The 12,809-nt window shown below is 37.2% G+C and overlaps 1 protein-coding gene across 7 annotated transcripts in view; it reads left to right on the top strand.

Moving 5' to 3' along the window:
* Positions 1–12,809, top strand: part of LOC126365732 (serine/threonine-protein phosphatase 4 regulatory subunit 3) — a 114,866-nt gene that overhangs the window by 13,666 nt on the left and 88,391 nt on the right. For 6 of the 7 annotated variants that reach the window (XM_050008178.1, XM_050008174.1, XM_050008176.1 and 3 more), the window contains exon 3: positions 2,146–2,351. In XM_050008178.1, the coding sequence (XP_049864135.1) occupies positions 2,210–2,351 (142 nt within the window). In that variant the 5' untranslated portion in view covers positions 2,146–2,209. Of the gene's footprint in view, positions 1–2,145; positions 2,352–12,809 lie in introns of those variants that run through there. The other variant, XM_050008170.1, reaches the window with a different exon arrangement.

Below are 12,809 nucleotides of genomic sequence, written 5' to 3' on the forward strand. Positions count from 1 at the left end.
ACTACCAAACTCTGAATTTGACAAAATCACTACAATTGAAATCTTACTCACATTACGTTTGAAAATGGCTGCGCAAACACAACTACTTTGTTTGGGGAGGGGGGGGGGGGGGTGCTCATGATCGATGTTGATGTGAAATTTTTGCAAATGAATTAAATATTATCAGAAAAGGGAAATCACAGAAAGATTTTCAGAACAGTGGGACACAAAGCAATAATTGTAGCTTCATGAGCTCAGTTCCAATGTCACTGCTATGAAGACAGCATGACAATGAATCATGAATGAGTAACAGATCCTAAAATATCCAGTAATATGAAATTTTTTTAAAGAACCTTTTAAAACATTTTTGCAAAGTAGAGAAAATTGTACTAATGTAACTAAGTCTTACAGATCGTGGAATCCAACATTTGTTGCCTCGCCAAACTAATAAACCACTAAATGATGGTATGTTGATAAATCAAAATCGGCTGGATGTTTGGATCCAAGTCCAAAATGGTCAATGGAACGTAAACAAATTACACCGTGATCATCTTCTGATGACACAAAGATGCATAAAAAAATCTTATAAAACAGATGACACTGGGAACAGAGGGAAAGCCTATAGCAAAGTAGGACACACTGTACAGTGTGTGTCAAGCAAATGGGTTATTAACAGAAATGGAGGAGATGTAAATAAAGTAAACACGTAACTCCCTGTCTATGTGCATTCCCGGAACAGGATACAGTTACCTACTGTGAAATTCTGACAACGTGAAATTAAACATCTGGTCTTGCTCAGGTGCAACCAAAGAATACGAAACATTTTGGAGAGTGCATGAATAATCAAGTGAGAATAAGGAATGTTTGGAGTTTGCATACAATGTCTTAAAACTAGTGAGGAAAATATAACAGTGACAGTTAATGTGTATTAAAGTCTATCACTAATTACACCCATACAGTGGTGTTATGTAAAAGAAACAACATGATTTTAGGGTGATTAATTGACTCAAATGAAGACCTCTAGATAAAAGGGGCAAGGGGAATAGATCCAATTGAAAGTAATAAAATAATATCTCCTAAATAAACCTAATAAATCTAAAATATAAATTGTAAAATTATTCTCAAAATCTATTCTTTTCACAGTTCAGAAAGATGTAACAATTTTAGAATATATAATTTTTAAAATAAGCTTGAAAGTGTCGTGTAGAAAACTAGATACGTCTGTGGTAATGTTTCGAGTTCCAAAACAAAATTTAAAAAAATTAAATTCACTTGTAAACTGAGGAAAATTGTAGCTTCAACATTTCTGTGCTTCATAAATGAATTTAGCAGGTATTTTGCTTCACTCACAACAATTTAAGCTTAGCCATTAGGTATCATCCTAACCACCACCACCACAACCACCACTGCTACTACTACTACTACTACTACTACTACCACCACAACAACAACAACAACATGTTCCAAAAAAAAGAGTGAAATATTTATGACAACCAAGATTATAACTTTCGTTGCTGTTTCTTTCACTCACAGCAAGTTAAGCTGTTTTATTAGGTCCCAGCCGAACCACAACCTCAGAAGTCATGACAAGAAACTACCAGTATTTATATCAATCTAGATTGTAAACTTCATAAGTGAATCTCATTGGCTACTGTGTAATATTAGACGACTGGCTACAATCAACGATAACGAAATTCCAAATACAGCATACAGTGGAAGAGCCCAGGACACTACAGTTCAAATATGTCTAAAGAAATATTTCTACTGCTGTATAATTTTCCTGCAGGTTTTTTGAGTATATTGTTCCATACAGTCTTTTTCTTTCTTTGCCTCTTCTCGTTGAAGGTGTGTGTTGCAGCTTGTACCAGGACTTTGCATTTTCATGAGGAAAAGAAACTCGTGTATTTTATTTACAGCACTAGTTGCTGAATGCATATACTGATTTTTAAATATGTGTGATATTCTAAAACAAGAAATTGAATATGAAATACAAAATTTCTTTCATGACTTGAAAAAAGAACTTCAAAATTTTGCAAATTGTCATGTATTCACCTAAATTAATGGTGTTGCTGCCATTGGTCTAACTACTAAGATATTTCCTATGCTGTAGCCTTTCTAATTTTCCCCCTTTATCCTTTAAAAAATGAAATTACTTTTTGGTTTCAGATGATATTTCCTGGGGCTGTGAAGTAGAAGAAAGTTAAAGTGTACATAATAGTATATTTGTGCCATGACGGACACCCGGAGACGAGTGAAGCTGTATGCATTAAATGCTGATCGACAGTGGGATGATAGAGGAACTGGTCATGTCTCTTCCACTTACGTTGATAGACTCAAAGGAATTTCTCTGTTGGTGCGCGCTGAATCTGATGGTAATGCACAACATTTTATCAGTCTCTTTATCTTCTTACTCTTACTCTTCTGTTATTTCCCAGCTATAACAGTAGGTTGCCTACAGAAACACTTGGTTGCATGCTTATGGAATTGCTGTTCTTTGTGATACATTCATTGACCTGATAAAACCCTTAGTTTTTTGGAATTATTAATAGTGATTCAGCAGAATCATTTAATGAGTATTGTAGTCCATTTGCATACATATGAAAAGCTGATCATAAAACTGTATGTTAAAAATTTCCCCTTATGTTGGTGTATCTCTTCATTTGATCATATAATCAGTTTCATTTCATGAAATTTAATATTACACATTTTGCATTATACTTACCAGAATTTCAGTAGTGTGTTTTTCATGAAAAAAGTTCCACATAAAATTGTTTTCCTATTCACTATGAATGTTTTGAATTATTTTCATATTTATAGGAAAGCATCTATTAGATTCTTTTAATATATGTTGATACAACAGATCATTACAGTTAAGTTCCAAGGGTCTTAAGGAATTAATATACTCAGGCCTCTAACAATCCCCCCTAGTAATTAATTGCTTGGAATACTTACACTTTAATAAAGATTATTGCTGATCTGTTTCCATATCTCCATCCAAGCAGAGCTTTTAGTAAATTTCTAATGACCTCTAAATTGATGGGATATTAGCTTCTAACCTTACTTTTCCTTTTCAAACTGTATGTCAATTATAGTCACAGAAAAATTGCAATATATTGACTGGGTGACCTCTATTGCTTTATAGCAAGTGAAATTCACACTCAGTTATTTGCTGATATGCTGTTTCACATGGCGGTTATGTAGTTGAATTGGACTGTTACATTGTTGGTTACATCTATTGTTTGATTCATTATTTTTGCTTCCAATTAAGAACCACTGAAAGGAAAATTCTCAGTAATTTTATCCACACTCTCACATTGAAAAACCTTCATTGAAACTAAAACTCTAAATCATAATAGTAATCCTCATAAAATGATATTGTGGCTGTCAGACAATACATTAATCACCGGTGTCTTGCTATCTATTTTTTTGTTTGTTTTTAGGATGTGTAAAAACTTATTTCATAAACTCTTGAGGGAACAGTGGTATGTGAAAAGAAATAATTTTACAACAGGAAATGTGGAGTATTTCCTGCAGGGGCAGTAGTTAGTTGAGTTAATAATGCCAGAAATTACATCAAAAGAAAGTACCATAATGTTGCATTTTGTGCTACAATGTAGTGACAGTTCTTTCGACAAATAATTATGTAATTTGTAATTAGCAAGTGGCATCAATCTTCGTTTTCATCCTTCCCAGTTACTGTATGTAATGATCAGATGCTTAACAAAATGTTATTTAAAATAGAAAGTCAGAATTGACTATTCTGAATTATGTTTAGTCACAACCCATATTTTTCCCTTCAAATTACTTCCACTCTAGTTAGTGTTCCTTAAGACATTATTAGTATATTATTTTTGAATTTTCACAAGGGGGGGGGGAGACTTGAAATCTGCCCATTTAAGGGATATAATATTTCCAGTTCCCAATTTTTCATTTTATTTTCATCTGTAGTGGCAAAAGCAAGCTTTTTAATACTACATCAGTGTTAACGATTCCTTTTTTAAATTTTTTTTTGTATCCCTCTCCTGTCATTGTTTTAAATGACTTTTCCTGCCTTCCATCACTGATACATTGTGTCCTTTATTTTTCTGCTTCATATTGTTTGAATTCTCCTAGGGGCTCCCTGTTATAAAATTTTTGGCAGTTTGATGTTTAAATTTTTTTGCTTTATTTGTGTGTGTTAACCGTATTCCAGTTACTGTTTTGTTGTTTAGTAAATAGCTGTTCCTCTTCTGTTTCTAACCATGCTGGGAAAGAAGTGTTAAGGATTCTAGTAATTTCTGATTTAATTAGAAAGAAGGAAAGAGAAATGGTGCAGTGTTCTGTACATCTAGGAAAGTACAATAGAGCACTGCATCTGCATGGCGAACATGCATGGCTTGCACGCATTCCCCATCACTTTGTACTTGATACGGAATAATGCAACCTACAGTTTCTGCACTCATCATGCGGGTGGGCACTCACTGAGTATAGGCCTACAAATTAGTGGCTCTGCTGCAGATTTTCCACGTTATCTACGGAGAATACATATTCTGCTTATGTAAGGTTCACCAAATATTTCCACAGTTACTGAGTAGGGCTATGTATAATGAAAATTAAAGTGATAATCTAATTTGTGTGAATGAGTAGCTGATGAAATAATGTTCACATTCCATCTGCAGTTAAAATCTCACTGACATTGAGGCATACTTTGGACATAAGAAATGAAAAAGTATGTTGAGGAGCATGACAAGTTGTTATAATTGTCAACTTTTGTTTTCATTTAACAAGAAAACTTAAATCCAACTACTCTGTAGTCTTTTGTGTATAAATCAAGCAAATTAATATGTAAGGCTCATTACAATTGGTAATGTTAACTGCAGTGGCCACAAAGAAGAAGAAAGTGCAAGGGGTAGTAGCAAGCAGAGATAGTCATTAGGTGAATAAATTTTGATCTCTATAATTATTCGAATAAGCAGATCATTCAAAGAGATTTATTCACGAATAAATTTTTTGTAACTTAAATAATGAATGACACAGAATGTCATTCTATTTCCGTTGTTTACTTGTACAGAATTCCGTAACTAGTAATACATTAATTTGCATGGTCATCTTCTGCAGCAGCTATTAAAATTGGTTATTGGTTTGTCTACCTTAGCTGATTGCAATTAATTATTTTTTTTGGACCAGACACATTCCGCTTTTATTTGTAAAATGTCTTCCGTGGTCATTGGTGTGTCTTCCTCGTGGTCACATAGTCTGCAAACCATGGCTTTTTCCTCCTTTGTTTGTGAAGGTTTAAGTCAAAAGAAACTTCATTGTACATATACACTTTGCCTTACAATACAATTTCACACTCAGCATAGTAGTACACAGAGTGCAAACACACATAACTGCAGTTCTATTTCCAGATGTGAGTTGAAGTGCAGATAGCACCAATGCACCATAACAGTGTGTGCAAAAAGACAAAAAAACTGCCAAGTGTATATGTACAACTATTTCTTTTGACTCCAAACTCCACAATAAGGGAGGAAAAAGCAGTGGTTTGTAGGATATGTGTACAAAGGGCAGGAACACCAATGAACACAGTAGATGCGAAATGCGCCTGGTGTAAAGAATTTTCTTGAATTAATTTCAGTCAACTTAAGGCAGAGAAACCAGCATAATTGATCTGTAACTAGTGTTTATTCAAATGGCTCTGAGCACTATGGGACTAAACTTCTTAGGTCATCAGTCCCCTAGAACTTAGAACTACTTAAACCTAACTAACCTAAGGACATCACACACATCCATGCCCGCGGCAGGATTCGAGCCTCAACCGTAGCGCCTAGAACCGCTCAGCCACTCCAGCCGGCTAGTGTTTATTCCTGTGGCTCGGTGCAGTTCCTATTTAATAACTTAATGGTTTGTACGGAAATATGTTTCAATACGGTATGTTCCAAACTATAAAACTAAAAGTTTGGCGTTCGATCCACCATTGATACTACAATTTTTTTGGTTACTTATCGCTTCTTTCGTAGCTAAGAACAAGGAAATTGCCAAGTCAAGTTGCACTGTGTTCCAGAATACATGGTGAAATGTAGGTCCCCCTCTAACTGCCTACACTGTAACAAATGCAACATAAAAATGCTTTTAGCAATTACTCTACTGATGCGACCCAATTAGAGTTGCTCTGTATTTACCCCTACTTCCCCCCTCGTCCTGCTACCGTGTTGAAGTACTCTACATGCATAGCCAGAGATAAGACTGCAGTGAACAGACACTCTTAATCTGTAACTCTTTCCTCCATTTTACCAAAATTGCTGACACTATTGGATATGGACGTTTCATTGATATAATTATGTAATTGGTTCTTGTTTGTAGTGCCAGAAAATAAGTGAACACTAAGAAACTCAGTGGTTGCAAATGACCAACATCAACCAACTAAAGTCTCCTAAAGCAGTAATGGAATGCTGCTGAACTCCAGTGTCATCCAAAAGAGTTTAATGATTACCTCCGAGTAAGCTTTGTGATAGAAGAATGAACAGTTTCTCAACCCAACACATGTCTATTCAGATATGTAAACTTTAGAGATTGAAAAATTGTCAGGGTGGCAATTCTTCCGGAAAACATGGAATTCTCAGGGAATTATGTTGTACCTGGAAAAATCAGGGAAATGTCAGGGAATTTCAGGAATTTCATACAATCTCAGGGAATTCTGCGTTTTGAACCATTGAAACTGAATTTTATTGAGTTTTCAATGTTGGCAGTGTAAGGAAAATATTTATTGCCACTTACCGTAAAGCTGACACGTTAAGTTGGGAACGGGCACAATTAAAAGACACTTACACATTAGCTTTCTACCATAGTACCCTTCAGAAAAAGAAACATGCATACACACATGACTGCCAGCTGGCAATTATTGCAGCAATGTCTTATCCACATTTAAAAAAAACAAATAGTTCACCTGTATTGTATTGCTATCCATGACGAAGGACGGTTCACAACAAACTAAAGACACATAATAAGCCAAAGGAATTTCAAAGGACATTTATTCTATATGTGGTTTGGGAGTGAAGTTAACATGAAATCACAATGATGTTATTTACCAAAGACTACAGCGGAATTGATACTATCTCAATTTTTGCTGAAGAAGAGGATGATTTGAAAGTCGTGTATTGTTATCCTGTGTATTTTCTTCAGTGTGTCACAATGGCAAATCATTCAAAAATCAAATGAACTTTCTGATGAGATTGATCAAAAAAGAGTTGTTCTGAAAACTGATTTAAACTCAGCAAACCCTGCATTTTTGTAGCAAATGGTAAAGAAGTTGAGCAATGAAAATTATTTAATTTCAAATTTATCTATTATTTGCAACAATTTCTGTTTACAGATGTTGAGTAAATGTGTTTATTTGTCTAAATGAATTATGTTTTGAATGAAGATTTTTATTTGTTAATCACAAATATGGATTTCTACCTGTATTTGCTATTTGAATAAAGATTGTTCAACTCTGGTGGAAAGGGAAGCACATCGCACATACATATGCTGCAAATTGCTGCACATGCGCAGATGAGTGCGAGTTTGTTACCTGCACATCTTTGAACAAGCATTTGACATCCACATGGCTGGGGACAAGCTCTCACCCAGTTGTGCTATTAGGCAGGTCAGCATTAGTTGTCTTTGGCAGCATCTGCCAACCTTTGTGAAATGTATTAGTATTCTCTCCAGCATACCACATGCTGGTGTAGACCAATTGGATGGATCCCAGATGTGCAGGGTGATTGCACAACTTTTAGGGGGAAATTATTGTTCTCATTATTGGGTCTATAATACATAAAGACATTCCTTTTAAAAAAAAAATGCAGACACATAGCTGCACGTCTCTCCACTTTGTAACCCCTGCGTGTATGGGGAAAGGGGGGGGGGGGGGGGGGGGGGAGTGCCTCATGATAGCTTGAACTTTGCTGGGACACTTTCAATTAGATGTCTGTGGTGGAATGGCAGCCCATTCTGCCCCATAAACCGAAACCGGATAAAATAGTGATGTTTAATACTGAGATTGATAGTGAAGTTGCAGTTCAAACTCATCACGTGAAGGTATTCCATTGAGTTGAAGTTGAGACTGTGGGCAGGCCAGACCATTTCAGAAATGTTATTGTCCATTTAGGCAGCTTTACAAGGGTTGAAATGTTCCGAGCAGATTTGTTACCCATTTGACACCCAGTTACTAATTCATGCTCTCCTGTTCAAACCATTTCATTTTTCTGCTTCCCTACTGGCAACACATTACGCCCCTCCTTTTATACTGATGGGTCTGCTTCTTGTGAGGTCTCATGGATGTCCGTAATTGTGTCATGGGGAGTTACTTAAAAATTATGGAAATAGAAATTTTACAGTTTGATGTTAAAAAAAGTTGAAAAAGGTGCTGGTTACATTTCGCTTATCATATGCTACTTAAATGTTTTTTAGATCGTAATGATTTCCTTCCTGAGCACACAGCAAACCTCTCTGTGAATGATTTCATCACCATGGTGTACTAAAAAGGCATGTTTACATTAGTGTCCTAAAGGCATGTCTACATTGTGTTAAGCCCGTTTTACAGGAGTGATTTTCTGGTCAAAATTGAGTACTCAAAGTGTGTGCACCTTTTGTGCCCTCGTATAAATCGGCAACCAATCCCAACGTGAGTGTGTCTATGATGCCATTGATCTATAGATTGTGTTGAGTATGCTGCATGCTGCGCATGCACAGAGGCAAGTGACGATGGATATGTCTGCTAATGTCTGAAGTAATAACCTATTCTTGTCGAGCTCATTCCTACTATAGAAATGGATTTTGTGTTTTTGTTTTTGTGGCACATTGAAAAGTCACACAATGTCCTGGTATTTTTTCCTACCTACTGCTGTTCTACAAGAGAGACGAAGTATGTGAAAGAAAAAAGTATTTATGTTTTACAGAGAAAAAAACCTACACTGTGCATAAATAAGAATGTAAATGATGTAAATAAAATAGAAAGAAACTTCCACATGGGAAAAATATATTAAAAACAAAGATTCCAAGACTTACCAAGCGGGAAAGCGCCGGTAGACAGGCACAATAAAATAACACACAAACACACAAAATTTCTAGCTTTCGCAACCAACGGTTGCTTCTTCAGGAAAGAGGGAAGGAGAGGGGAAGACGAAAGGATGTGGGTTTTAAGGGAGAGGGTAAGGAGTCATTCCAATCCCGGGAGCGGAAAGACTTACCTTAGGGGGGAAAAAGGTCTGATGAGTCCCAATACCTTCCTCATCATGCCAATGGGAGGATGCAAATCTGTTGTCTTCCAGGGAAAAGCTCCTTGATACCGGTACTGTGAGACTGAGCCTAGCTGGTCGAGAGACTATTATGTTCTGGGGAACATTCCTGTGGGCGGGCATCCATGGGTCCAGTGGAGCTTCTGCAAGGCACTAAGACGGCCAAGGAGTATTGTACACCAGTTGCAGACCACATTCACCCCTTCATAACAATCATGTTTTCTAGCAGCAGTGGCACCTTTCAGGAATGTAATGCACCATGTCACAAGGCCAGGAGTGTCATGAAGTGGTTTGAGGAACTCAGTGGTGATTTCCAATTGATATGCTGGCCTTCGTCTCCCAGATCTGAACCTGATCGAACACATCTGGGATGTGATTGAATGTGCCATCAGAGCTCAGAACACCCATCCCCAGAATTCATGGGAATTGGGTGACGGGTGTCCAGATGTGGTGCCAGCTCCCTCCAGTGACCTATCAAGGCCTCATTGCTTCCATGCCACAATGCGTTGCTGCTGTTATCCAAGCATACCGGCTAGTGGCTAGGTGGTCATAATGTTTTGGCTGATCAGTCTATATACAGCACTGAATAAAGTACCACACTTTGTGGTCTTACAAAAAAGTATACTATTCAGTGTGGTGTTTTTTAATGGCAGTTACACAGTTCACTAGGTCCCTTATTGTATCGCATAGGCTCTCAGCAGTTTTGAACATTTTTATTCACAACAGATTAAGAGAGTGGACTGGTATTTGATATCCAGATTGTATTTTAAAACAGTCTACAATGTCCTTCCCATTTTCTCTGCTTTAGTCCATAATAGTCAATGTTTCATGTACAGATAAATAGTGTTATTTAATTTATTTGACTAGTTTTTCTCATCCAACACGAGTTTCCTCAGATCTGTGGAAACTGCAGTATATAACGACAGCATCAGATATCGTTGTCACTAAACTCAATTCAATGACATAGTCATTTGCATTGATTGCCCTGATGGCAACAAGTTAAAGGGTTAAAGCATAAGTTGGCATTATTGTTAACACAAGTGGTGTGGGTTGGATCTGCAGTGTTTAATGGAAGCTCATTGGCTACAGTCCAAGGCACAATTGGGGAAGTTAGCATCCTGTATTGGGAACGTGCATCATGTTGGTATGTACAAAGGTGGAAGTTATTAAGTCACACAAACCAATTTCATACTGGACTTAAAAAATGTGAATATAAAATTGGTCCTAAAAGTCATAAAATATATTTTTCAGAAAGGTTAATTAACTATATCCATACAAAGTGCTAATGTTCTTTTACATACTCTCTGTGAAAATCTACACATTTTTCCAGCAAGTATCCCATGCCTGATACTTCCCCTCATAGGCTTCAGTAATAATCTTCTTTAAAGATGTCACAGCGACTTAGTTAGCATCTTTGCTGTCAAAATGGCATCCTTTTAGTGCAGTCTTGACCTTGGGGAACAGATATTCCCATGACTTGGTCTCAGCAGTGCTCAGAGCAGACTGACATTGAGGCCTACTAGGGTGTACCTCTCCACCGAACTCAAACTGCTGAATCATTCTGTAATCTGTTGGGACACGACAAGATGAAGGAGAAAAAGAAGAAAACACCCACACATTTCATGATTTTTGGGACACACATTGTACAAAGTAATTCAAATGATCCCACTTACATTTTTTTGTGTTAATCATTGGTTAGTTTTATTCTGTTAGCAAAGTGTCTTTTTGATAGAAAAGGTACAAAGTGTAAAATCATCTCATTAAAATATCTTGAAATATTTAACTGTGGAAGAAAGCACCTTTAGATTTGTGCTCAAATATTTCTTGATATGTGAAACAAACATAGTTGTGACTACATCTTTTAAGGGCATTAACGTAAATCATTTAGGCATACGTTCACAATAAAAGTTTATAGTTCTGGCAAAACTGGCCATGACCTTCCTCTTCTGTGCAGATGCACACATATTACCTGAACTCTTACGGGACTTGGTAAGAGTGTGTAGGGGAGGAACAATACGAATTTAGTGTGTGGACATATAAGGTGAGAATGTGGGTCTTGCGGGTGGGGTGCACGAGATAGTCACTGCCATGTAAGTAGGAGATCCCAGGTTCGAGTCCCGGTCAGGGCACACATTTTCACCTGTCCCCGTTGATATACATCAACACCCATCAGCAGTTGAAGGTATTAATATATGATTCTAATATATGAGTATATCTCAAAAGTTTGAACAGTTCACTAAAATATGTTCAGGGTAAAATTATTGCATTGGAGATAAAGGCTCATCGTTGACTGTCCTGTAGGAGTTGTAAACATTTACTAAAAAAGAAAGAAACCTGCAATATTTAATAATTTGAGCAGAATTAGTTCAATTTAAACACTTTTTGCACTTTTATGTTGAGTTGTCATAGAAGATTAGGTCAGTGTGACCCAGTTATTAGTTAGCTAATCCCGTCATTGTGTGACGCAGCTATGTGGTGGTTAGCACACTGAACTCACGTTTTGGAGGACCGTGTTTCAATTACATGTCCAGACATCCTTATGTAGGTTTTCCATGATCTCCCGAAATCACACCAGGCAGATTTAGGGATCATTCCTTTGAAAACGGTACAGCAGATTTCCTTCCCCATTCTTCTGTAATCCAACTTCATGCTTCTTGTGTAATGACCTCACTCTCAATGGAATGTTAAACTCTTGATCTTCCATTCTTCCTTCCGCCACTGTGCACTCAAGAATTAGGTCTATTTTATACAGAAAAAGTTAAGCTCACAACGTTCTCTTGTGCAAGCGGTGTTATTGCTCGAGGTTTCCATGCTAACAACAGTAGTAGGTATGTATCACCACAAACTAGCTTAAAGTAAACTCTATATGATTAGATGCTTCACAGGTATTGTCTTGTTTGCAGTACCTTTGTTCTGATTGTTACTGTGTCATATTATTGTATCATCCATGTGCTCATGTTTAATACTTCGAAAAAGCTTAGGACTCTACTTGGAGGTACATCGTCCTTCGCAAATGTCATGAATGGGAACTACATGGACGCCTGACGCTTCTGATCCATTCCTTTCTTGAGGATGGCATTTTCATTATCGCATTGGCGATGCCATGTCTGCTTGCTTTGTTCAGGAGAATGGTGTGCCCCAGGGTCACATTGTTTGCCATCGCTATCAGTGGCATTTCCTCCGCAGTCAGGAGTCCTGTCAAATGCTCTTTGTTTGTGGATGACTTTGCAACCTTCTACTCTTCCTCTGATCTTACCAAGATTAGGCTGGAAACCTGGACCCAGGCAACTGGTTTTCAGCTCTCACCAGAGAAGATTGTGTGTCAATTTTATTTGTGCTCATCGGAGTTTTAACCAACCAGAGCTTACAATTGGGGAACGTATTTTACGTTTTCAAGACACTGTGCGCTTTTTGGATTTATTATTTGACTCAAAATTAACATGGCTCCCACACCTGAAAGACCTACGAACAAAGAGCTTCTGGTTGTTGAACATTTTATGGCGGAAAAACTTGGGGAGTAGACAGGTCCCGGCTCCTGCAGTTTTATAGGACATTTGTTCAATCACGCGTAGACTA

Source organism: Schistocerca gregaria, chromosome 4, assembly GCF_023897955.1.
Source record: "Schistocerca gregaria isolate iqSchGreg1 chromosome 4, iqSchGreg1.2, whole genome shotgun sequence".
Taxonomy (NCBI): domain Eukaryota; kingdom Metazoa; phylum Arthropoda; class Insecta; order Orthoptera; family Acrididae; genus Schistocerca; species Schistocerca gregaria.